At 41.8% G+C, this 27,859-nt stretch overlaps 1 protein-coding gene across 1 annotated transcript in view; it reads left to right on the top strand.

Annotated features, from left to right (window-relative positions):
* The window catches only part of NCEH1 (neutral cholesterol ester hydrolase 1), a 55,925-nt gene extending 41,830 nt beyond the window's left edge, over positions 1-14,095 (top strand). Inside the window, exons 3-5 of the mRNA XM_069083595.1 lie at positions 1,910-1,979; positions 10,559-10,730; positions 13,025-14,095. Of these exons, the coding sequence (XP_068939696.1) occupies positions 1,910-1,979; positions 10,559-10,730; positions 13,025-13,642 (860 nt within the window). The 3' untranslated portion in view covers positions 13,643-14,095. The remainder of the gene's footprint in view (positions 1-1,909; positions 1,980-10,558; positions 10,731-13,024) is intronic.
* The last annotated feature ends 13,764 nt before the right edge of the window (positions 14,096-27,859 follow it).

Genomic DNA, 27,859 nt, shown 5'->3' with positions numbered 1-27,859 from the left:
AGCCTGGCCCTGCCCCTAATTAATCTATGTGGCCTCTGGTAAATCACCTGGCCTCTCTAGGTCTTTGTTTTCTCACCTGTAAAATGAGGGGATTGAATTCTAAGGTTCCTTCTAGCTCTCAATCTATGATTCATGCCTTTTCACCCTTCCTTTTATAAAGGAAGGGGTTGGACTGGATTACTTCTCAGGTCCCTTCCAACTCTAAATGTATGCTTCCTAGCCCCAGACTAAGCCCAGTAGCCTCGGTAGTGGAGAAAGGCTGCTAGAACAGGCTTTCTTGGTGTGCCTCATGGGACTCCCATCAGCAACATGGATCTTATGAAAGTTGCCTTGTCCCTGAGTCTCCACCAGCTCTAAGCTAAACTGTAGACCACACCCTGATGTGGGCAGCATCACGTGTGAATTACCATAAGAAGGTTAAAATGGTGATTAGGTATTGGCAAACAAATTTTTAGCACCTCCCTGTTAGACTCCAGGTTATACAAAAACTTACCTGTACATTAAACAGCAAAAACCTGAGATCATCCCAGTCTAATCTGGACTTTGGGTTACCTTTCATTCAGGATGGTTCATAAACATTATCCAGATGTTTGTTCTGGGCAGGAGGCTGGCTGTCATCGGTGCTGTTCAGCCCTTGCCTAGAGGAGAATATGGAGAATAGAAAAGTCACAGGTCCAGGTAAAAGATGGAGTGCTAGTTAAATCCCCCTCTGACACTCTTACTCTGACCTTGGACAGGTCCCTTTACCTCTCTGTGCTCCAGTTTCCTCATCTGTAAAATGGAGATAGATATCTGTCCTACCTACTTCAACAGGATTTTTGTGAGTCTCAATCTTGAAGCACAAATGAAATTTTAAGAATTCACAGCTGTTTTGCCCTGGTGTCAAAGCTTGTTAGGTGGCCAATTTAATTCAACACTCATTTATTAAGCATCTGGTATTCATACTGCATTGTGTTATAGAGAGCTGGCCTTGGAGTCATAAAGTCCTGGGTTCAGGTCCTGCTTCTGACATGTGTTGACTGTGTGACCCTGGGGCAGCTAGGTGGCACAGTAGAGAGAGCACCAGTCCTGGAGTCTGAAGGATCTGAGTTCAAATTTGGCCTCAGACACTTACTAGCTATGTGATCCTGGGCAAGTCACTTAACTTTGATTCCCTTAAAAAAAAAAAAGCAAATTAATGTTTCTATGGAGAAGATAGTTCACCATAAAGTTTCGAGGAAGGGGAGGGATCAGACAAGGCTTCTTGCAAAAGGTGTTGCTCAGATTGCATCTTAACACAGTGAGTGCCTAGCCCTAGCACGGGGTGAGTGCCATATAAATGTGAGTGATGAAGATGCATTCCAAGCATGGTGTATGGCCCGTGCGAAGGCAGCTTGCCAGAAGATCTAGCTACATGGGAGGCGGAACACAAATGTGTACCAAAAAATCCAGCTCACACCAAAACAAACTTCTTGGCTCTGACTAGGGCCAAATGTGTGAGGGACAGAGGTAGGGTCAGGGTAGGGGTGAGACTGAGTGCTGGTATGCAGCTGGTTAAGTAGTCCTCCTTCCCAGCCTCCTAAAAGAAACACCTTACTTCCTCCCACTGAACTTGATTTCTACTGAAAGAAGAGCTCAACCACTGGATTTTGCATCTTGCTTGGGGAAATTTCTTTCATTTCAGACATTTAGATAAACCCACAAGTCAGTCAACAAACATTTGTTAAGCACTTTGTGTTCCAAGCACTGTGCAAAGATTTAATCTTGGCATTTGATGTTTAAACTGAGAAGCCTGCCTTCAGTGAGATTGTGTTGAGGTGATAAAAGTCCAAGGCCAGTTCCAGAAGCTTATTATGCTTAATATGATTTAAGAACAGTTGATGACTTTAAAATATGGTAGATGCCACACCCAACATTCTGTCTCTTCCAGGAATTAGCTATTACGATGATCTCTGTTCAACAATGGCAGAGGAACTGAATGCTGTCATTATCTCAATTGAGTAAGTATTTCTCATGGGATAAATGGGGCATTTTAGAGCTGGGAGAATTCTTAGAGATCATTCAGTTCAACCCTGCCCCCTACCAGCTTACAGGAGAGTCAAGTCCTGAAATAAATCAAAACTATGAGTTGAGGAATAAATCGGTTTTTAACTGAGATAGCAAACCTGCCACCCTGGGGGAGGAACCAGAAGTACAGAACACAGTGGGTCTCCCAACTCCAAGACCCCTATGGTCCTTGGCAATCTGCACAAGGAAATCAACTGCATTCTGACTGTTTTGCTTTTTGTGCCAAGGATCCTAATGGATCCTGATGGATCATTAGAAGCTGAGATCCTATTTCAGTTAGGTGCTTTTACAAGGTAAAATCTCTGGGTGTGGGAACTTTCAGCTCAACCTAATCAAGGCTAAATATCTTAAGAACAGAAATGTACGGACATTACTGAAATTCTGACCTTACAAGGATCATTTAAGGGAGTGGCAGTCCATGTTGCATTTGGTATTAACCCTTTCTGTCATGAGGAAAGAAGGGCCCAAAGAGCAGTCAAGGGTCCCCCCAAGGTCACACAGTATAAACAACATATTGCTTCTTACACAATTTCAGATTTCTCTCTTTATCCTAGAGTGAGAGCCAGAAGGGGAGTTTTAGAGGGTGTCTGAGTGACTCAGATTATTCTAAAGGTGAGGAAATTTAAAATAAAGTTAAAAAACAAACAAAAGAACGAGCCAGAGCCACATTCAGAGGACTTTAAATGCCAAATAACATTTGTCCAGGGATTCTTAGCCTATTTTGTGTCCTGGGCTCCTTTCATCAATCAATCAATTGACATTTATTAAGGGTTTACTATGTGCCAGGCCTGGTGCTGAGTGGAGTCAGTCTGGGGAAACCCCTAGACTCCTTCTTAGAATGATGATTTTAAATGCATAAAATAAAATATGTAGGGTTATTAAGAAAACCCATTGGGGCAGCCAGTGGCGCAGTGAGTAAGAGCACCAGCCCCCATGTCAGGATTGGTTCTGGCCTCAGATACTTGGCACCCACACAAAATAACTGGCCGTGTAACCTTGAGCAAGTTACTTAACCCCAATTGCTTAAAAAATTATATTAATATACAGTTTATAAAACAATAAAATTAGGTCTTCAGACCTCAGTTTAAGATCAGCCAGTCTAAATGCAGTAGGAGTCACCGTGGAGGTCCCCTCCCTCAAAAATCAGAATGTTCCAATGGAAAGTGACTGACCTGGGGATTTGGGGGGAAGGATCCTGAAACTGCAGGCACTTTGCACTGCAAAATTCATTGTGTGCTATCCTCATTTCTTTGCAAATTCCCATGAGAATGGCTAGGGAGCACCTAATCCAGAAGGGCTAGGAGATTCTAGGACTCCCTGGCTCCATTTCACAATTCAGGCTCTGATTATTTTTGTACAAGGTTATAGATAGAATAACTTCAACGAAAACTTACTAGTTTGTTCCTTTTTTCTTTTCCCTCCAGCTTTTTGTAACAATTTTATTTTGTTTTATTTTTAAGAAAACAGGGAAGCAGTCAGGCTCTGCTCATCTTGGGGATGGTGCTGGCCTTTTTTGAACCTCAGAATCTAGAAAATCCCAGCTCTCTATTCTGTAAATATGTGGCAAACTGTCTGATTCTACTGCAGCCTTTTTCTTTTTCTTATCCCAGGCATCTTTATCTCTTTCTCAAGCTTTTTGTTCTCTCATTTGCTGCCTGATTTGATGTGTAGTGTCTTTAATTGCCCACCCTCTCCCTGTCAAACCACATTTCACATCTGTTATTCACCAATGGGTTGGGCTGGGTTTTTTAATGCACATAATTTGTGCACATTTTTTCTTCTGGTTTTTTTTGAAAGCAATATTTTTTTTTGCTGTTCCTTCACCTCAAGCTGTTGCATAGCATATATTGAAAAAAATATTGATAGTTTTTTTAAATAACATTTTTATTTTTTCCCCACTTACATGTATAAACAATTTTTGACAGTTGTTTTAAAAAAATTTTTTTGAGTTCCAAATTATCTTCCTCCCTTTCTTCCCTCTCCCCTCATTGAGGAGGTAAGTAATTTGATGTAGGTTATACATGTGCAGTCATGCAAAACACATATCCATGTTAGTGGTGTAATAAAAGCAAACACAGACAAAAACCCCCAAGAAAAATAAAGGGTATGCTTCAATCTGCAATAAATTAATACTTTTGAGAATTATTGGACACAGCCCTGAAATTATTTGAATCAGGAATTACTGCTCATGAACATACAAATTGTTTCACTAACTAAGCCTTAGGTTTGGTTTTAATGCAATTCAATTGACCAAACATTCATTAAGTACCTACTTTTTCCTAGGGGAGTAGAATTATATTGGAGCCCTAGCCTTCGAGCCAGGAGACCCCACCTAGGATGTGAATTGACTGTGTGACCCTGGACAACTCACCTAACATTTTGGTGCTGTAGACCAGTGGTTCTCAAACTCTTTGTTTACAAGACCCCTTCTATTCTCTAAAAAATTATTGAAGATCCCATTCCCTCCAAAGAGCTTTTATTTATGTGGATTATGTGATACTTATTGATATTTGCCACATTAGAAATCAAAATATCTTAGTATTATTATTATTAAATCAGTTTTGACCTTAGGGACTCCCTGAAAGGATTTGGGAGCCCTCTGCAGTCTCCAGACCAGATGTTGAAGACCTCTATTTTAGACAACAATAAGCTGGATGACCTGTGGAGAAGGTACCTATACCAAAGAAATCAAAGGACCAGTCCCACTATGCTGGGTTCTTCAGATGGGAAGAAAAAACAATAACTCCTGCCCTCAAGGAGCTAACATTCAACCGAGGAGATTCAAGTGTACTACAAATAATTAAGTACAAAGTAGTCAAAGTTAGGAAAAGTAACCACAGGGGTCAGATGGTATTGACAGCAGGGGGAGTCAGGATAGGTCTTATGCGGGAGTGTGTTTGAAGGAAGGCCACTAGGGTTTCTGTAAATCAGAGGTGAGACGGGTGTATCTTAGAAGTGGGGCAGCTAGGTGTCAAAGTGGCTGGAGCTCTAGGCCTAGAGTCAGAAAGAGTTGAGTTCAAATCCAGCCACACAGTATCTACATCACCCTGGGCAAGTCACTTAATCCTATTTGCTTCGGTGTCCTTATCTGTAAAAATAGGAATAATGGCACCTCCTGCCTCCTGCTATTTGTGGTAAGGATCAAATGATTCAATATTTTTAAAGTGTTTTATAAATCTTAAAGAAATACACACATATACATATCTACTTATATATATGAAGGAAGGCGCTAAGGTTTCTGTAAATCAGAATGCTATGTAAGTGCCAGCTATTAAAATGATTGTGCTGGTTGTTAGACAAAGACACAGGCAGGAAATAGAATGGCACGTTCAGCAAATGGCTAGCAGGCCCATTTGGCTGGGACAGAGTGTGTGAAGAGCTGTGAAGGACCAGGAGGCAGACCCGGGTGGGCTGGAGAGGCCTGGCTGAGGATTTTGCAGTAGTTTTAAACATTTATTTTCCTTTGTTTGGAAGGAAACATGTCTAATAATTAAAGGTAGCCAGCTGATTAGAACAGTAGGATTGTTTCTTCCTTTTCACAGTAGCTTTATTTTCAATTTTCATCAATAACTTGTATTTTTTTCCATTATATTGATTTCCATATAAGGCCTTTCCTCATTCTCTGCCCAGAGAGCTAGCTAATCTCTGGATTCTTGATGTCCCTGTGACCTTGGGCAAATCATTCCCCTCCCTTGGCCTCACCAGCCTCCTCTGTAAAATGTTGGGGCTGGAGTAGATGGCCTGGGTACCTTCTAGCTACAAAACTGTGGTTTCTGGTAGCAGATTGTAGCTTTATTTCTAAAGAATGGCCTGGCACATCCCTCGGGACAGATTACAAAACAACCACTTTGACTGCTCTGTTTTGATACTGTTTTCGTGTTTTCTTGTTGGACATTCAGCCGACTCAGGGCCTTCCTTGTAACTGTCAAGGTGAAGTTGGCCTTATCTCCCCAGGCATTTCTGATGCTTTTGGATACTTGGTTCTTTTATGTCCCTGAAGTGTCTGGTTTCCCTGGCCCACCCCACCTACCACCTAAGCAGAAAGATAATGAAAGGACCCTGTCGCTTGGTAAGCTCTCTTAAGAGTTTGGAGCTTGAGAGAAGGTGTGGGAGGGGAAGGAGGTGGACCCTTCACTGCACTGCAGAAAGCATCTGGCATTTCATAACAGCTCTGCATGGAAGCTGGCCTTTCTCAGGAACACTGGACTGTAGTGAAGAGCTGAATGGAATCTGAGAACGTAAATGGGTCCTTTTCTTTCTTCTCCTTCCTCCATCACCCACAAATTAAAGACCACTGGACTCATGGCCAGAACATTTAGCTTTGGGATTGGGTTTGCCTTTCCTAGAAGGGAAAAAACGAGGGTGTTTAAGTAGGAGACAAAAAGTCATTGATGAATATTTCTGATGACCCAACAAGCATTGATTTCCTAAAGGGGACTTGGATGGTTATTTAAGTGGTTATGTATCAGAAGGGGTACTGCATGCTGTTCAAAGGACTGGGGGCAAAGCTAACGCATCATGCACAATGGCTCCACTTGGTGGCCCAAAGGCGCCATTTCCACTTCTTGCCTCTCATTTCAAGTGAGTATTTTGATGGGTTAATTGGTCACCAGTAAAAGGGAGAAGGGGGTCAGTGTCCCAAACACCAGGGGGTCAGTGTCCCAAACACCTGCAACTCATATGATAATAATAGCTAGCATTTATAAAGTGCTTTCCACAGTTGTTTTCATGTTGTTTTCCCAGTTAGACTGTGAGCTTCTGGAGAACAGGAATTGGTTTTTATTTTTCTTTGTATCCCTAGCACTTAACACAGTTCTTGGCACATAGTAGGTACTTAGTAAGTATTTGTCACTGACTGACTTTAAAGTTTGCAAAGCACTTTACATATATTATTTCAGCTCTGTGAAGTAGATGCTTTTTTTTTTTAAAAGCAATCAGGGTTAAGTAACTTGCTCAAGGTTTCACGGCCAGTTATTTCTGAGTGTGGTGCTAAGTATCTGAGCCTGGATTTGATCCCCAGGTCATTCCGACACTGGAGCCTGGTGCTCTTACTTGCTGAGCCACCTGGCCACCCCTGAAGTAGATGCTTTTGTTATCCTCATTTATAGATGAGACCCAGAGACATTTCAGAGAATTGTCTATGGTCACACAGAACCATTGAATGGTATTGTTGAGATCTGAACCCAAGTCCGGTGTTCTTTTTAGTGCTCTATGTTTCAGTTGAAAACACCCCAAGAAACAGTTTGTTGCTTGATGTTGGGGAAAACTTCACAGCTCTTAGAGCTATCCCAAAGGGAATGGCTACTACCAAAGCTAGTGGCCACATCCCACCCCCACCCCCTTCTCATTGGCAGTTTCCAAGCTAAGGCTGGAGGACCAGTTGTCAGGGATGGTGTAGAAGCCATTCCTATTCAAGTGTGAGTTGGGCTACATCTCTCCCTTTAGACCAGATGCCTAATTGTATTTTGATGAGTGTTAAGTGATCATGAAGAACAGAGAGAAGAAGTTAAGGATACTTGAAAGACAGTCAGTGGAGGGGTTTCCTTTTGGGCTTTTTTTTTTCAAAGGTTCAAAGGAGGTCATATCCATGTTGTTCCCTTTATCCATGCCCTTTAACAGAAAATTACTTATTTTCTTTGTGTTGTTGACATCTGATTTGAATGTTGGATCTGGAGATGGAAGATAATGATTTTTAATAATCATTGTGGAAATAATTGGCTTGTTTTGGGGAATATATTCCCTAGAAGACAGTAACCAGATATCTGGGGTTTTAGCCCTGATATACCATGAATGAGGGTATATGTGTGTATATGTGGGGGGGGAGGGGAGGTCTTGGTAGACTCAGTGGGTTTCCATTTATATTTTTCTTTGGTAAAAATAAAACTGTTGTGGGCCTTTCCCTCCAATCTAAATATCCCTCCAGTTCTAAGACTTATATTTCCTAAAATTATTGCCCCAGAGTTTGTAGTTTTTTTTCAGGTCATTGAAATTCATGAGGATAGTGTCAACATCTTTGTCTATAGAGAGAAGGGAGTGGAATTTCATGATGTGTAAGGTCCTTCCCAGCTCTGAGATTCTATCAGTATCCCCAAGGTAAAATGCTACTGGAATGTTAGTCTGCCTCTTAAATGGATTTGAATCCTGATACTCTTGTCCCACTCTCTAGGATGGCAAATGTGTCTTGAGCTTGCTGAACTGGTCTCACAGTGAAATTGCTGGTTTTCTGGGTTAAGGATCAGGATAGAACAGGTCAACTTAGGTAGACTAAAGTATGATATATTTAGTTAGAGGGAATTGTGAGAAATAACAATGGTAATTCTAGATCATTAGACTTTCTAATTTAAAAAATATTGCTTCTAATATATCTAATAATGGTTAAACACAACAGTGATTCAATTATTTTCTCTGACAGTTTCAGAGTGCATGAAGTTGTCAGTATGACTAAGAAATCCCCTAACCAAGAAATTCTCTAAATAAATACTGGCTTCTGGAAATAATTTCCAATAATGTATTAATGCATTCTTTTTTTTTTTTTTTGCTTTTCAAGGGCCGTTGGGGTTAAGTGACTTTGTGTGTGTGTATGTGTTAAGTGACTGAGGCTGGATCTGAACTCAGATCCTCCTGACTCCAGGGCTGGTGCTCTATTCACTAAGCCACCTAACTGCCCCTGTATTAATGCATTCTTAATGAATAGTAAGTCTTCCCATCTGTGCCATCCTTGGGCAATTGTAATGGGAATGTAAATTTGTAAGATCTTCCCTGCCCCTAGGCTAAAGTGCACCTGGAACCTGGGGTGGGAGGCTTGTTTTTCAGTAGATACTTCTTGATTGGCCAGTGAGTCAATAAGGTTGTTACATTCTCTGAGCCAGGAGAAGGCTATATAAGCCCTGATGTGTAGCTTTGTTTTGGGGCTCACTTTGAGAAGTGTTCTGTGATTTCATCTGGATTCTGGGAAGCAGTTGTTGAGAGCCCCCCTTGGCTTTGAAAAACCCAGATGTTGAAACCCAGATGTTGATTTGGTATGGATGTAATGGTTGGACAGTTTGGAAATCTGTCTACTTGATCTGTTTCTCTGTCTTGATAATTCTGTCTGTATACTTTGAAGTTCGGGGTGCTGACCTTTTTCCCCTGAACTAGATAAACGATACATATTTGACTGATTAAAGTAAGCTTGTTAACCCCCCCCCAAAAAAAAAATAAAAAAAAATAAAAACCACCCAACGTCCAGGAAGCATGCTCCCAGTAGCTCCAGCCCCTGGCAGTCCTCAGCAGGAGTCCTTAGCAGAAATTCTGGCTGACTCAAAAAGGGCTTCGCGCTTCCACTGCCACTGCCTCTGCTGCTGCTGCCTCCGTTGCCACCACTGCTAGCCACTGCAGGAACTCTAGCTTGGCTTCCACTTCCTCTTGCTCCACCCCTTCCTGCTACATCAGCAAGTCCAATGGGGCATGGAAGATCTTTAAATCCCATAACCCTTACAATTACTCAAGTGCAGTAACAACATCAGAATACTGAACCCCCCTTCAGTCTAACCTAGATGTATCCTTATCTGGACCTTAGTGACCCAAGGTCACTGTCTGTTTCCTGATTGGTCAAATCCACCTGCTGCTACCAGCTCCTTCCATTCTACATTATTTCATTTTAGTATTATCTAGGAGTTTTCTGAGAACTGGGGACTTAACTTCTTCCCAAGGCTACTGCCTCAACTCTCCCAAGGCTACTGTCTACTACTCTTTATCAGTAATCTTGTTCAGCAATTCTTGCAGTTCTATAGAAACTCGACTCTTTTGTGATAAGCTGGGTGAGAAGAGCTGACTAGAATAGAGCAACTATACCGAAAGATTTCTAAAGTTTCAAAGTCACATAATTTCTAGAAAATGAAAACTTAGGCCTAAGGACTTACTTACTTTAGCAGATAGTCTCTGAGAAACCACACTTTTGCCTTTCCTATACACTTATGATGCTTTGAACTTACACAAAGGAAGACTTAAGAAGCAGATTTATTCATGGGTGAGTATGTTCAATCTTCAAATCAGTTCTGGAAAGGGTAATGCCAGGGTAGAGTATCTTAATGATATAGACTGGGCAAAAGCCTGTCAGTATTTTCAGCCAGGGCTACGGGTTTTGTAGGAAAAGGTTGGGGTCTTGTGCAGGCTGTCTGGTTTCCCCATCACTGAAGGTAAAAGCAGGGAAATGGTGGAAGTTAGTCAGTGAGGTCCCAGTTAGATGGGCATGGACCATGTAGGTTTCCAGGTGGGAAAGATTATAGTCATTTCTAGAAAAGGTTGGGGAAGTTGTGAGTGTATCTTCAAGAGAGGAAACCTACCCCCATGAAAAACTAGGCCCACCCCTCCCCAAAGCAAAATAGTTTTTTTGGATGACAGATTTTCCCATTTCCAGTTGGCCATCATTTGGTTTCAAAATGAGTCTTCCCTGTCACCTCCCTGCACATCAGTCACTTTCAGTGGCAGAGCTTCCATGATCTCTAAATACATAGGTCTTTTGTCTCCACAGATACAGGCTGGTCCCACAGGTCCATTTTCCAGAACAACTCTATGATCTGGAACAGGCTACCAAGTACTTCCTGCAGCCTCAGGTCCTGGAGAAGTATTCTGTGGACCCAGCTAGAATAGCCATTTCTGGAGACAGTGCCGGCGGAAATTTGGCTGCAGCTCTGGGTCAGCAGGTAATGACCAGGAGGGAACCACTGCCTTTCTTATTTTTCTCTGTAGTTCTGTGACTCCCATGGTAACAGCAGCTTCCTTAGAAGTGGGTGGGCTTGGAAGGATCTGTCCAGGGTGCTGCCCCCATCACCTATAGAGCAGACTTAGAAGACTATTTTAGGAGACCCTATGGATCAAGCCCAGGAGCACAATCTCTGTAGTCAGATCCTACCATGGGTTCTTATTATCTATGTTCCCTTAGGCAAATTGTCCTGTGGGCCTCAATTTCCTCACCTGTAAAATGAGGAATTCAAACTAGATCCACTCTGAAGTCCTTTCCAGCTCCAAATCCAAGATGCCACGACTTCTTTGTTTTTAAAAAAAAAGGGCATTTGGAATGAGCAGAATGTGGCCGAGAGAAATGGACTGAAAGAGCGCTGAGCCTAGAACTAGGAAGAGCAGAGTTCAAATCCCACCCCAGGCTTTTACAAGCTGTAGGATCCTAGCTGAGTCACTTAACTGTCTGCTTTGGTCTCCTTATCTGTGAACAGCTAGGTGGCAAAGTGTATAGAGCTCTGGACCTGGAGTCAGGAAAACTCATCCTCCTGTGTTCAAATCTGGGCTCAGGTACTTATTAGCTGTATGACCCTGGGCAAGTCACTTAACCCTGCTTGCCTCAGTTTCCTCATCTGTAAATTGAGCTGGAGCACAAAATGGCAAATCACTTCAGTATCTCTGTGAAGAAAATTCCAAATGGGGTCATGAAAAGTTAGGCATGACTGAAATAACTGAAAAGAAAAAAACAAGCAAACAAACAAACAAAAACCAGCAATAACCTCACTCACAGAGTTGTCATAAGGATAAAATGAGATAATATTTGTAAAGGGCTCTGCAAACATTAAAGTGGTATATGAATGCTAACAATGAATGACAGTAAATTATTACGTATTAATGAATAATTATTAAGTAATAGACATTTATATAATGCTTTAAGGTTCACACAATGCTTTATAGAGCCTCACAATAACTGGATAGAGTGTTGAACCTGGAGTCAGGAAGGATTTAAGTTCAAATCTGTACTTAGACTCTTACTGTGTAACCCTGGGTAAGTCACTTAAATTCTATCTACCTCACTTTCCTCAACAGTAAAATGGGAATAATTACAATCCTTCCCTCATAGGGTTGTTATGAGGATAAAATTTGTAAAGTGCTTAGCATAGGGCCTGATATATAAAAGCTTATTCCCTTCTCCCCTCCTTTTTTGAGGCAAATTGCTTTTAGCAGAGTAAAATGTGTATATCATTAAGACTTAATGGATTTTAGTATCCAGGTCAGCCTAAAGCTATCTTGTTTTCACACCATCTCCATTTCCAGCTATTCCTTTCCCTATCCTGTAAGCAAGGTGTGCTTTAAGTGTTTAACAACAGGCTCTCTGGAAGAAAATATATGCACACCATACTTTTCAGTTTAAGCTGCAGTATTAATATTTTCTCCATCACTTTCTTAAGTCAAGACAATTAGTAAAACAATAAATCAAATCCTGATTTGTAGCATTTGTTGATATCTAAGGTGTGAATGCTTCCAACTAAAAATTTAACAAGCGGCTCTTACCAGCCAATATGAGCCAATTCTAGCACATCACCACCTGTAAGTCTTTTATTTATTTATTTATTATTAAAAAAAAATTTTTTTTTTTTTTTGCCTTTTGAAGGGCAATTGGAGTTAAGTGATTTGCCCAAGGTTACATGGCTAGTTTTTGTGTGTGTGTGTGTGTGTGTGTAGGTGTTAAGTGTCTGAGGACGGAACCGAACTCTGGTCCTCCTGACTCCAGGGCTGGCACTTTACTCACTGCGCCACCTAGCCGCCCCTGTAAGCCTTTTAATAGAAAATTTTAAAAGGTCATAGCTACAGAGCTGGAAGGGACTTCAGCTGCCATGTGTTCCATCCCCCTCATCTTGCAGATGAGAACAGTTTAAGTGACTTGCCCAAGGATGCTTAGGTAGTATTTGAAGAAGCATGATTTGAACTGGGATCCTCTGACTCTATGGCCTGTAAGTGCATTGAACTGTACTGAACCGTTTTCTGCTTTATTGCCTTTTCCCACCTTTTCCTTTTTTCATGCTTCCAGAAAGTAGAAGGAAGGAAAAGGAAGAGGGGGAAAGGCAGTTCAGCAAAAGCAGCCAATGCATCAACCGAGTCTGTCCCCACCTCTGCAAGGAACTTTCTTTTAGAATATTTTAAGTTCTCATCAGGGTGTGATGTATGTGAACGATGCCAGACAAGATATCATTCTGCTCTTCCCTTTCTTTCCCCACAGTTTAGCCAAGATGACACCTTCAGAAGTAAAATCAAACTCCAAGCTTTGATCTACCCAGTCCTCCAAGCTCTCGATTTCAACACCCCATCTTACCAGCAGAATATGAACTCCCCAATCCTGCCCCGTCACGTCATGGTCAGATACTGGATCGATTATTTCAGAGGGAACCAGGATTTTGTCCAGGCCATGGTGGTCAACAACCATACCTCCTTGGATGTGGAGCAGGCCGCCACTCTCAGGGCCCGGCTCAACTGGCTTTCCCTCTTGCCTGAATCCATCACTAAGAATTATAAGCCTGTCATGCAGACAGTGGGAAATACTAAGATTATCCAAGAGCTCCCCCAGCTCCTGGATGCACGTTCAGCCCCGCTGATTGCCGACCAGGAGGTACTTCAGAACTTGCCGAAGACCTACGTCTTGACCTGTGAACATGATGTCCTCAGAGATGATGGCATTATGTATGTCAAGCGCTTGGAGAGTGCTGGCGTCGATGTAACCCACGACCACTTTGAGGATGCCTTCCATGGCTGTATGATTTTCACTGCCTGGCCCACCAATTTCTCAGTGGGAGTTCGGACTAGGGACAGCTACATCAAGTGGCTAAAGCAAAACCTATGAAGAGAGATGCATCCTAGAGAGGGTATGTGAGCCCCTCTTGACCCACTGCAATCACTAGAGATTGTTGAGCACTTTCTGACTTCCCCCAGGTGACCACCAGGCAATGGTGTTTCTTGCCAGGGAGAGGCCAAGTGATCAATTTTGATGAGCTTGACTAATCTCTGTCAGTGGAGAACATTTGAATCTCTTTCCCAAATTGAATTAACCAGCCTTCTGGTCCACCAGGTCCCAAACTACCAAAGGATTCTGGGAAAGCATAATCTTCCCCTGGAAGTGACTCTTTATACCAGAAGACCTTTTATGAAGGAAAACTTGACAGTCCTCTCTAATGAATTTTATGCAAATCTGGTTCACTTTTGCAAGTAACTTATTTATAAATCAGTTGATTCCTTAAAGGTCTAAAATACACCCTTCCATCCCGTCGCTGCTCATTAAATGCCTTTGTTCCTCTTTTGCACAGATGGTCTTTCTGGTAGGGATACAGGCATCATTCTTCCCAAGCTTGGATAATCCATGAATCCTTTGGAATTATACTCTTTCTTTAAAGTTGACTTTTAAACACAGTTATTAGAGAAAAAAAGTTACTAATGCATTAGTATGATTTACACTGGATTTTGTACATAGTTAAGAGTTTTTGTTTTCATGTGGCATTCGAGTACATGCGGTCTCCATGGGGTGGGGGTGGGGAGGTGGAGAGGAATTTGGGAGTAAATGTATTTCATTTGAGAATGAACTTTCTATAGATAATAAATGGAAAAGGTTCATCCACTAAAAGATTGTTATGAATATGTAAGTATACATGACCTACAAGAAGACATATACATGCGGAATCTGAGCAAGAAAGAGAGCACATTTAGTACCAGGCTAAAGTTATGGCAAAATCCCTGAGAGCACGTAGAATCTAGTTTTGAAAGTCCTTAACTCATCCACTTATGATGTGACTGATATTTTTTGATTGGGAACGTTCTGATGCGCTAGGTATTTGGTTGACTTTTTTTGTGTGAGTTTGTTATTCTCTAAGGTGATATTACACTGTCAATTCAATCTTTCCCCTCTTCCCAGCCTCTTCTGGGCCATGTTCATGGACCATCAATGCACACAACATGTCAGGAAGTTGACCAAAGCAGATCCAAATCCCATGAGAAATTGTTGTGGTGTTTTTGATGAATGCATACGAGTGAATTTAAATAGGCACAGACCAAAGTTTCTGCGTCATTGCACAAGTTTTGAATCTTTGTCACTTAGTGATTTGGGCTTATCCTGACTTAGGTGCATGGGGGAATATGACGGTATCTTCTCCTCTGGGCACAGAGGGCAGAATCTATCTTGTTCACCCCGTCTCCCTGCAGTATTTTTCTCTGTTCCAGGGAGCATTCCTGAGCACAAGGGAGAACATTCTAGAAAAGTTTCTTCTGTCCGTGATCCATATCAAACAGACCATCCTCTCCAGTGGAACTATGTCCCAGGCTACTGTGGGAGCCAACCTCCTTTGTATCTGTGGGCCATACCTATAGCCACCTGGGGACCTACCTAGGGGAGCACAAAGGCACTGCTTATACATCTGGGAAGAAGAAACTAATGGTATTCCTCTAGTCATAAAGAATAGATATCCTTCCCTTTCTTTGCTTGTGATAGTCAGGGCTACCACAGAGGGGATGTGGGATAGAAGAAACTCAGGGTAATAAATACAGTCAATATTATCCATTTTTAAATCGAATTTGATGAGCCAGAGGTCACAAGTATTTCTCCCCAGAAACACAAGTAACAACAATAAATAAAAGCTACATACATATATGGATCTCTTATAGATACACATCTATAAAAGAACCCAACTTGTGATCACATGATGTTTCTCTTTGCCCATTCCTTCATGGTTCCTCCCCAACCCTTTCCTCCCAGGGCATTAATGGACATAAACAGAGGCTGTTGTCACTGTCCCACCAAAGATTTGCTTCATAGAATCTTGGGATTTTAACTTTGGCCCCATATAATAATAAGCCATCCCTTATAAAAACTGTTTTGATTAAAAAAAAAATCATAAAAACTATGATTCAAAGACCAAAGTTAGAGTCATGCTATGGGTTGTACCCATTTTTAATGATTTTTGCTTCTAAGATAGGAAATATCTTAACAATATCACATTTCTCAAGAGCTTCTGAAAATCACACCTTTTAGAATTGTGAAGAAGATTGCCCTGGGGGATTGAGGGATGAGATTCAGACAGTAGGTCTCCCACAGAAATTCTCTTATTTCACTAAAAAGAGGTGATTAAAAATGTATGCATTGCCAGTCTTCTGACTTTTATAGTACCATGGACTTGAACTAGGCTGGGCTTATCCTGATTTCTCCCCCAACTCTTGCTAGAATGAAATTCATAGACTTCTAGAATTAGAATTGAAGAGACCATGAAGGTCATCTGGTCTATTTCACAAACAAGGAAACTAAAGCAATGAGTATTTTTTTAGAGTGATTTGCCTAAAGTCGCATAATTTCTTGGAATGATGATAATTGGTGATCATGAACACACTGGAAGCTTTAAGATCAACTTGAACACTTGGAGGAATTTTTATGAGGAGAGTTCTCCAGTGGTCATTTTTAGACACTCTTTCTTTTCTTTTGAAAGAAGTTTTATTTAGGTGTTTAAAGTTTTGCACATTGTGACAACTCCAGGGGCTCTATATTTTTCTTTTACAAAAACATGTTTTATTTAAAAAAAAATTATTTGTTCTTTCTTGATATCAGTGTTGTGTATGTGAAGTGTGAAGAAAAAGCCTTCAGGAAGTTAAGTACGGGGGCGGGGGGGGGGGAGTTCAGGATAAATTCGCTTTAATGTTTTAACTTTTACTTGTTAAGGACTGAAGAGAAGCACAATGTACTTTTCTTGAGGGCTCTGCATGACCTTTGGCCTTTTTTTGGTTTGACTTTTTTTTTTTAGTTCCTGATCTAGAAAAGGGAATAAAGAAAAAGAATTACAAGCAAAAAAATGAGTAGTGTGTGGTTTATAAAATGAAAATTAATTTAACCCGGAAGCAACTGTTTAACTTGTGTAATATCTGAGAACAAAATGGTTATACTTTTGGTAACTCATGGTACTCATGGCTACTCAAAACAACTCATGATTTCTTCTGGACTCTTCTTTGTACCATTTCCCTGACAAAGGCAGACCTGGTTTTGTAGTAGGAAGATGCAGAAACTGAAGTCATATCCAAATGTCTTGGACCACCAGGGAAGGTCGGTTTCTTTTCCTTTCCAGGGGAGGGGTCTCCTTTTGCTATAGCAATATCATTTTTGACAGCATGTATGTAAAGTTCTTTGCAAACTTAAGGTGCTACATATATGTCTGTTATTTTTATTACTTTTTATTTATATTTTTTATTTTTATTTATGATAGCCATGGCTTTGTTAGATACACACACATACACATACGTAAATACATAAACATTTACATACATATACATACCAATACATAAACATATATATATATAATAGCATGGCTTTTATAGTTCTGGAGTGCACAGAAAACTCCCTCCCCTGGTGCAACAGCAGTTCCTTAGTAACTTAGCATTGAAGATGGGTTCAGAACTCATTTCTTGTTTGACCAAATATAAGGGTTATGGGATTTAAAGATCTTCCATGCCCCATTGGACTTGCTGATGTAGCAGGAAGGGGCGGAGCAAGAGGAAGCGGAAGCCAAAACTAGAGTTCCTGCAGTGTCTGGTGGCGGCAGCGAAGGTGGTAGCAGCAGCAGAGGCAGCGGCAGCGACAGCGCAAAGCCCTTTTTGAGTCAGCCAGAATTTCTGCTAAGGACTCCTGCTGAGTACTGCCAGGGGCCGGAGCTGCTGGGAGCACGCTTCCTGGACACTGGGTGGTTGCTGTGAGTGGGGAGAGGAGGACCTTTGCCTGAGGTAGCCTGTTCTGTTTTAATGGCTTGAGAATGTGGGTGCTTTCTACTTTATCTACCTGTGCCAGTGTCATAACTACTCTAATGGCTTTCACTTTCTGATTTTGGGACTCAGTCTTTTGGTATTTTAATAAATTTTCTAGCTTATTCCCCCATATGGCAAGCATGATGTATTTTGTTATGGATAATTATATCAGCATATCTGTAATTTCCATAGGCATTTTGAATATGGCATTGCTGATACACCAAAGCATTCTTTATTACTTAGAGTCATAATGAAGAGGGTCACCATAAAATGTAAAGTTTAGGATAGGGGTGCTGGAGACCCCCAAATACCAACATGCTGGGTCCTAACAAATAAATTCAACATAAATCTCTCAGCCAAAGAAAAGCAAAATTTATTAAAAGTTTACTATATTGGGTAGACTCTTAAGTAGCCTCAGTATCTGTAAGGCTTGTATTGGAAAATCCTATGGTGCTCTCACACTACATGGAGGCAAGATGGGGTCTTATATACAGAAAGGTTGTGGGAGAAATCTAGGGGGGTCTAGAGGAGTTTGGGGAGGGTCTTCAGGAGTCAGATGAGGACAGACGTCAGTAATGAGTTTGGGGAGGGTAGTTAATGAGGTCAGACTCCAGTAAATGAGTGAAGTTGCTGGAGGCTACCTGGAGAGGACTGGACAATGGAGGGCTCTGGCCAGTTCAAGGGTGTAACAGTTGATTTGGGTACAGATATTTTGATAGGCTCAAGGGTGGGAAGTAGATGGACAATGGAGGGCTAGGCTAGTAAGAGTAAGAGATTTGGGGCGGCCAGGTGGCTCAGCAAGTAAGAGCACCGCTCCAGTGTCGGGATGACCTGGGGGATTGAATCCTAGGCTCAGACACTTAGCACCCACCCAGAAACACCTGGCCGTGTAACCGTGAGCAAGTTACTTAACCCCAATTGCTTAAAAAAAAAAAGTAAGAGATTTGGGCCTAGCTAGAATGAAAGGCTTATGGCCTCAGGCAAATGCCTCATCAAGTGGGAAGATTCAATCAGAGTTCAAGGGGGTTCCCAGAGCCTGTACCTCATCAATAAGGGAAGAGCCATTAATGGGTGCCATGGCCAAGAGCTTCAAGAGCTGAACCAAAGTCTTTACTCAGTTTCACAAGAATGAATATTTTTATAGTCTTTTGAGAAGACCAAAAACATGAGGGTAGCATAAATTTGGAGATGAATAATGAAGGGTACACAAAGTTGAAAAATTAGTGTGAAATAGAGGTACAGTGACTGAGAGCTTTTTGAGTGGGGAGGAACATTTGGAGAAAAGGATAAAATTTACAGAAGATTAATTCCAGAAAGGTCAGCTCTCTTTCCCATTGTTCTACTGAAGACAGCAAAGTTTCCCATTGGAAAGTACTTAGCAGCAGTGTCAGGGTCTGTAGAGGCACAACAAATAAGACAGACTTGGAGACCTGATTCCATTGGAAAGTCTTAGTGACTTGCCTCAAACTTGGATAACTTAAAAGGGTTGCCTGTGTTTGCAAAGTTAGTGTGTGTCAGAAGCAGGACATGAACCAAGGTCTATGTCTCTAGGGCTAGTTCTTAAGCTGCTAGACTTAGTGGGCAGGGACTTGTAAGTCTTGAATACGTAGACATATAACTTGGCACCACATCCTACAGGTTGCTACTCGACCATCTTGCAAGTAATTGAAGCATTGGTGTGTGAATCCATCTGTAACATACTAATAGTATTTACATAGCACTTGGCATACTGATACTTGATCCGAGAACCTTGTGAGGGAGGTGGGGCTCCTCTTCTCCCTCTGTTCATGTGGGAATTATACATGTGGTGTTACACGTGGGTGTTCTGTCCAAAGGAATATAAATTTCACAAGGGATCTTGGGGCTACATTTTTTCCTCTTCCCTATTCATTTATTCTATCATCAAGAAAAACTGGGACAATTAACTCTTGTCTCATGTGATTTTCATTTATGGTTTCTTGAAATGAATCTCTAGAACCAGGCTTTGCTAAAGCCCATTGTGATTCAAAGGAAGCTACATGACTATGCCTTTAAATCCATATCAGTTAGGCTCTCACAGATTGGCCGATAATAGGTTCCAACCCAAGCCTCACTTGCACATTGTTTGGGTTTTGATGGCTCAGAAAGAGTGTAAATAGCACCTGTTTCTGTTCTGCCAAAAACCCTGAGGGCCTTCCTCTCCTAGACTGATTCTTTTGTGAAGGCTAACTAGGTTATCTTTTGCTTTAATTCTTTCTTGCCTTTAACTACTGAGTGGGCATTGCCTCCGGAAGAACTAAGACCTGGGAAAGATCTTAGCTCAAAAAAAGTCACTGCATCCAGGGCCATCTCCAGTCATCCAGTTGTATATCTTGCCTCCACTGGACTCTGATAACTCCAGAGGAGAGTGTGAGGCTGGTGACTTTGCATGGATCTTAAATCCAATTCACTTGCAAGTCAAGATACCCCCTTCCTGATGTCATTGGTCCTTTTAGAATGAAGGACAAACAACAAACAGGGAAATCGAGGCATGTTGGGTGAATCACCCACAGTTCCATAGTCAGCCTGTAGGTCTTATAGGTAGACTTTGAACTCAGATCTTCCTGATCCTTGTGCTGTCTTCTGTTTGTTGGTCTTGTTATCGTACTCTACCTGACCCTGTTTGAGGTGTTCTTGGAAGATGCTGGAGTGGTTTGCCATTTCCTTCTCCAGCTCATTTTACAGATGGGAAAACTGAGGCAAACAGAGTTAAGTGACTTGCTCAGGGTCACACACATAGCTAGCAAGTGTCTGAGGCCAGATTGGGACTCAGGAAGAGCAGTCATCCTGACTTCAGTCCCTGCATTGTACCTAGCTACTTCCTTCCCTTCTGTATCATAGCACTAAAAATGACCAGTTAACAGGGTTTTGGCAACACTTTGTAGTGGACATCCAAGAAATAACAGGACAGCAATGCCAATTGTAATTGATAGGAGTGTTTATTTAGCTGGCGACTGCCTCCTTAATAAAGAAGACAGCACTGAATCTTCTGAAAGGTATACTTTTATAGAGCCAGGTGCTGCTAATCAACAAAATGTGGTTGGGGGGGGGTGGTACCATTTCTAATAAGTCTTGGGTACCTAACAAGAACAGACTTGTATCTAAGCTAACAAGAACAGACTTGTATCTGAGGTATGTTTCTAGCAACACAGGTGAAACATTCCCTCACTATTATGGCCTATCAGGTGGTTTCCAGGGGCCCTGGTAGGGGCCCCTTCTGGCAGGTTTTAGGGGGCTTTGGTGTATAATTTCTGGTGGGCACTTCAACTTAAAGGAAAATTCATTTGAATGGAGCAAAGGTTATCCATGAAGTGGTGAGGTACAGGCTCTGGGAACCCCCTTGAGTTCTCCTGAGGCCAATAAGCCTTTCATTATCACTTGGCCCAAATCTGTTACTAGCCTAGCCCTCCTTTGTCCAGCTAGCCCCCACCCTTGATCCTCCCAAAATATCCATGCCCAAATCCATTACTCTTAAACTAACCTAGCCCTCCGTTGTCTGTCATCTCCAGGTAGCCTCCAGCTACTTTTCACCCTTAATCTCTCTTCACGGGAGTCTGACCTCATTTTTTTTTTTGCCTTTTTTTTGGAGGGCAATTGAGGTTAAGTAACTTGCCCAAGGTTACATGGCTAGTTTTTTTGTGTGGGTGTTAAGTGGAGTCTTACCTCTTTTGACTCGTCCTCAAGACCCTCCCCAAACTCCTCCTCTAGACCACCCCTAAATCCTCCCACAATCTTTCTGTATATAAGCTCCATCTTTCCTCCGTGAGAGCCGGGAATTATCTAGCACAGACTCATTTTGTGTCAGATTATTCTGGCCCACTTGTCACAAGTACCCTAAGAGTCTACCCACTATGGCCAACTTTTAATAAACTTTGCTTTACTTTGCCTGAGAGAAGACAGTCGAATTCATTCAGCAGGACCCAGCATGTTGGTATTTTGGGGTCTCGAGCACACCTAAACCTTAGGCCTCAACATTTTATGGTTCCCTGACCTCAACAGAAGCATTGTACTATTTCATATTGATTCCTAGGAAGGGAGGGAGAGACAGACAGGGAAAGAGAGAACACGTGGGTGCATATACACACAACACACATACATACATATACACACCTCAGAGACTGAGACAGAAAGACAAAGAGAGATTTTTTTTCTTTAGAAAAAAATTAAGTCCTGAAGGATGCCAAGTCAATAAATGAAAAAATTTTTTAAAATCAAGAGGTATTTTTAGGCTCTTGAAAATGTACCAGGGGTGCGGCCAGGTAGTACAGTGAGTAAGATCACCAGCCCCAATGTCAGGATGACCTGGGATCGAATCCAGGCCCAGACACTTAGCACCCACCCAGAAACACCCGGCCTTGTAACCTTGAGCAAGTTAGTTAACCCCGATTGCTTTTAAAAAATTAAAAGAAAAGAAAAGAAAAGAAAATGTACCAGGAAAAAGGGCCTAGTTTTTACAAAAGGAGCTTTTATTAAAAAAAACAAAATTATGATTCACCTGTATGCCTAACAAGCTCTCCAGTTGCTTTGTTTGTTTGTTTAAGGCTTTTATTCAGGATGGCTGTTTATCCTCCATTTGGAAAATGAGTCAGAATAACATTTAAGTAGGTCCCACTTAGTTAGATGGGAAACGGAGGGCTCGTGTCTCTGCTGTGGCTGCAGGCTAACTACCCAGCAAATAGCTGTAGCATCAGGACCTTGGAGGAACAGAGAGACTCTCTTGGAAATCAGTGAAAAAGATTGATTGTTCTGCTCCGTCAGCAGCAAACACCCATATGTGGCCAACCTCTGGAACACTGTCTCGTGGTTTTTTAGGAGTTTTTATCTTGTAACAATCAACCTAATCATAGCTGGCATCTATATAGTGTGGTTCAAGCTTTGTGAAAGACTTTACACATGTGATCTCCCTTAAATCTCCGGAAAATCCTGGAAGGTGAATTCTTTAGGGATTGTCCTAATTTTACAGGTGAGAAAACTAAGGTAGATTAGGTAATTTGTTAGTATCTGAGGAAGGATTGGAACCAAGATCTCCCTGTCTCCAAATTGGACCCTATCCACTAAACTGCAGTCCCTCTCTCACCCTATAATTGGAGGTCTTCTAGATACTCCTGTTTGTAGAGGACATTGTCTGGATAGAATCAATCCCTGTAAAATTACAGTCCCCTAAAATCAATCTCATTCAAAAATTCAAAATCTCATTCTCGGCCTTACTATCCACACAGAAAAAACTAAGTGGATAAAGAATACCTATTGTTCAGACCATGATGTATATGGGATTCAGCAAGCTGTATAGTTCAACCATCAGTGTCTTTGATATACACTGCAAATGGACCATGAAATGGTCCTAGAACTAATATCTAGTATACATATATAATGCTGAGTGGCACAGTGGATAGAGTGCTAGATTTAGAGTCCAGAAGACCTGGGTTCAAATCTATCCTCAGATATGTACTAACCAGGTGACCCTGGACCAGTCACTTAACCTCTGCCTCATTGTCCTCATCGGTTAATTGAGATAACAGCCCCCATATTACAGAGGTGTTGTGAGAATCAGATGAGATAATATTTTTAGGGTGCTTTGCTGACCTCAAAGCACTAAATCAGTGCTACCTACATAAGCCCAAAGTCAAAAGGGATGAGGGAAAGAATCTCAGGAATCGCACATTTTTCTTTGAAGGATCCCAAGCTTCTCCCTGAATGTTCTTGATACCAATATTCTTTTTTTTTAATATTTTTTATTTTTTTTATTAATTTCTTTCTTTCTTTATTTTAAAGCAATCGGGGTTAAGTAACTTGCTCAAGGTTACACGGCCAGTTATTTCTGGGTGTGGTGCTAAGTATCTGAGCCTGGGATTCGATCCCCAGGTCATCCCGACACTGGAGCCGGTACTCTTACTGGATGAGCCTCCTGGCCGCCCCTGATACCAATATTCTTAAAGACAAGCAACTTTAAGACTTAGGAACTCTGATCAATGCAATGACCAACCAGAATTCCATGCTATCTATTTCCTGACAGACTGGTGATTGACTCAGGCTGCAGAATGAGACATATTTTTGAACATGGCCAATGGAGGAACTTGGTTTTTTTTTTTGTTTGTTTTTTAAGCAATCGAGGTTAAGTAACTTGCTCAAGGTTACATGGCCAGTTATTTCTGGGTGTGGTGCTAAGTATCTGAGCCCTGATTTGATCCAGGTCATCCCGACACTGGAGCCAGTGCTCTTACCCGCTGAGCCACCTGGCCGCCCCAGGAACTTGTTTTGATTATGAATATTTGTTATGAGTTTTTTCTTTTTACAGTAGAGAAGTGGGAGTTAATTTTTTTAAATAACATTAAAAAAATTTTTTTTCTAGTGATATTCTATGACTGAAAATCATGGGATATTATTATAGTCACCAAAGAATTTAAGTTGAGTATTACCTGAAGGCTAAAGGTGAGGGGCAGGGTGGGAGTTAATGGGTATAGCACATTATAAGTAAGGAAGTAGGAAGGAGAAATAAAGGATGTCCTCGTGACAATGTATGATCAGATAAGAAGGTGGTCTAGTCATATGCAAGAGCAAGGGATAACCAATGGATGGCCCATGTGCTGCATTGGTATTCTAGGCATGTCCAGTGGGAATGAAGAAGCCTTGGGTAGACTCCATGAAGAACTCAAGCAAGATCATGAACAAGACTGCCACCAAGATGTGCAGGCAGCGATGGGAGGCAGTCTGCATCAATGAAGAGGAAATGTTCAGCAATGAGATCACTAATCCATGCAAATATCGGAGTTTAATTGAACCTGAGTTTCTACATGGGAGTCAGAAATTGTCCCTACGAATTCCTTTCCTCCAGCCTACAGTAGGGAAAAAGCCATGTCTAAACGTATTTAATACACGCGTAGGGCAGGGTTGGTATTCAATTTGCTGTACACAGGCACTAGAGATAAGACCGCCGGCTAATTGGAAGGGACAAAGTGGAATATCTCCCGTCTATCAGGGCTAGAATGGCTACTCAGAGTGTAATATCTCCTTAAGCCGCCAGATGGTGCTCCAACTCTGAGCTGTTTTCTCAAGTGCCTCTGAATGTTGAGAAAGCACGGAATATTTGCACACAGGGGTAACTTGCAAGGAGGTTCCTTGCCTCTCACTCTCCCACTTGGGTTACAATCCAGGTTCCAACTTGTCTGGTGTAGGGCGTTTTTTCTTGTTCTGCACCTGCACTTTCATTAGTGTAGGTCACAGAAGTTCGCAAACTTATTTGGTTTAATGACGCCCCTCTTTTAAAAAAATTTTGCTCGTCACTCCACTGGAAATCTACTTTCTTTAACCCTTTAATGTTTTTTTTTTATTTGCATCATTTCAAAAACATGTAAAATTTATATTTTTAAATGATGCATCTGAAATTTAATAATTTATTGTAAATTTGTGGGGGGGGGGTTTCCTGCATTGAAATTTTGATGACAAAATATTGTATTGTAATATAATATTGTATTGTAAAGAAATCATTACATGCACATATTCCTGCCAATGCATGCCGGATTTCCCACCAATGCACAACACACTCACCTGCCAACACTTGCTTGTTAGGATCTGTTAGTGGATTTGGCTCCTGAACGATTATAACTTGCATTTTATGTGTTTATTTGGAAAATAATGTAATCACTACAATGTTAACTGTTACACAACAGATGAAACATGTATAAACGGTTTTCCAAAATTTTCTATCTTCTCTTCTTTCCTTATGCTTCCACCACCCCCTTATTTTTATTCAGTGCTCCCCAATTGCACCTGAGGCTACCACCCCCCTGGATCATTCCAGCACCCAATTTGGGAACCTCTTACTGGAAACTCTAGGTAAGGGGATGGATGGGAAGGGTGATACCCTTATCAATACAGCACGACCTTGCAATTTAGAGTCTTAGAGACTGGCCAGAGAAGTTGAACTGTCCGGGGTCTTGAATGCAGGTCTTCCTGATTCTTGGGAGGGTTGTCCATTTCCTCCATTCCATCTTGGCTCAGTGGATACAGCTCTGGGTCTGAAGTCAGGAATATCTGAGTTCAAATCTGGACCCCGACACTCACTAGCTGTGTGACCCTAAGCAACTCACTTACCCCTGTTTGCTCATTTATCGAATGAGCTGGAGAAGGAAATAGCAAACCACTCCTGAATCTTTGCCAAGAAAATCCCAAATAGGATCATGAAGATTCAGATGTGACTGAACAGCTAAACAGCTCCTTATTCCAGTCTGCCTCCTCTCTAGTCTCATCTTTTAACAAAACATTACTATTCTTCTTCCCTCATCCAGTCACTGGAATTAGGGATTATAATAGCTAGGGTGGGGAGAAAACTTCCTGGATGAACAATTCCCTGCAGAACAGTGATTCCTGGATTTAAAAGGAGGAGAGGGGGCTGCCCGTTTAAGTTACCCTTGGAGCTACCAATGTATCAACCATGTGTTGGGTTACAATCCTATCAACTGGAGAGGCCATCCATTTGAATTATCATCGAGTCAAAGACTGACTGCCTCCTATCTCAGGACAGCAATTGCTTCTGTGGGAGTGGATTGTGTGGAGTGACTGGCAAATCCCTCCAAGGGGAATATATTCATTTGATGGTGAAAAGTCATTCTGAAATGGCTTCTCATTATAGCGGTGCAGTCTGCTGATCAGGAGAGGGTCAGTGAATAAGCCCCCTAAGGCAATCCATTCATCATCTACAATGAAGATAGTTCAAGGCTTGTAGAGATTCCCCAGGACTCTACCAGTGCCTGTTTCTTATGGTAACACACACACACACACACACACACACACACACACACACACTATATATCCACACCTCTGTCCACAGCCTGTCATTTTGCAGCTGACTGCTAGGGGTTAGTGGGCAGATTTGGGTTGTTTGTGCTTTCTGGAACTCCCTCCCATTCCTAGCTGAAAGCTTCTTTCACTATGAGGAAGAGCCAAGGAATAGAATCCTTGCCTCTCTTGGGGTTCATTTTTTTCTCCTGAGCAATCTATCTTTCAAGGTCCTAGGGGATATGAGAGGTAAGCTCTCCTGACTACTCAGTGTCCTTGCAGCTTAAGTCTCCTAGGCCACAGCGTTCCATTGTAAAGATTTCCATCCTCCTGGCACCTTCCTTACCCTTCCTCCCTCTTTCTTTTTCTAAAATATCAGGAATGTGTTTTTCATCTCATTTCAGACATCAATTTGTAATGCAAGAGAATTCATCTGACAAGCATCATCCCACATAGAGAGAGCTTTAACAAACATTGCCACTCACAAGGGAGGGGAGCAAACAGGGACTGGCGGGAACGGTCTCCGTATGTGGCCTCCACACTCACTGTGGGTGGTGGCTTCCGTGCTCCATTTGAAGGCCAGAGAGCCCAGAGAGCCTCGGGGTTTGACCTTTATATTGTATGAAACAAAGAGCCTGCATAATAACAGGAAGAGATTGCCCTGTTATCAGCAGGATCAGTAAAATAACAAAAATAAGGAGGCTGGAGTATAGAAGAGATATAGAAAGGGGGAATGTTGGAAGTTTAGCCCTAGTGGTGGCTTTGAAGCCAGAGGCTCAGAATGGTGATGCTGGGTCTGTGCTAGTCAAATGCCAGCTCACAAGCTTCTTCCTTGCAGGGTTATAACTCAGAGAGCATTAGGTGGCACAGGGGATGATCTCAGTTCAAATTTGACCTCAGTTACTTATGAGTTCCGTGACCCTAGTCAAGGCTGTCTGCCTCAGTTTCCCGCTCTGTAAACTGGTAATAATAATGATAGTACCTACCCCCAAGGGTTCTTGTGAGGATAAAATGAGATATTTGTAAAATGCTTTTCAAACTTAAAGTGACAGTTAAATGCTAGTTATTATTATTATTAAAATAACAAGGGGTGTCATATATACAGCTTGAGGGAGGCAAGAACAGATATCTTAGCATCTCTTTCCCCCACCCTTGTCAGAGGGAAACTTTGATGTCTGTCAGGAAGGGAAATTCCCCAAAGTGTCTGGAGTGTGTTGGTTTCTCTTGAGAGTCTTTCTTTCCCTTCATCGACTTGAAGAGAGGTTAGCATTGCAGATCTTCTCTGTTGAAGCTTGGAAGTTAGAAAAGTCCAGGATCTTTCTCCCTTCCTGCTCTCCTGAACGCTGACTCACCCCTCATCTAGGTGCAGGACATTGATCCACACCAGTGAGAACAGGGTCCTATAAAATTGGTCCTTTAAGCCAGGGTCACATCATTAATATTTGAGCTAGAAGAGGTATTGGAGTTCTATTAATTCTGTCCCTTCATTTTATAGACC

Source organism: Petaurus breviceps, unplaced genomic scaffold (genome assembly GCF_028583685.1).
Source record: "Petaurus breviceps papuanus isolate PSGF00001 unplaced genomic scaffold, PetGlider_PUasm1.0 173, whole genome shotgun sequence".
In the NCBI taxonomy this organism is placed as follows: domain Eukaryota; kingdom Metazoa; phylum Chordata; class Mammalia; order Diprotodontia; family Petauridae; genus Petaurus; species Petaurus breviceps.
Note: the sequence above shows the minus strand (reverse complement) of the source record. Positions and strands in the feature narration are given on the sequence as shown.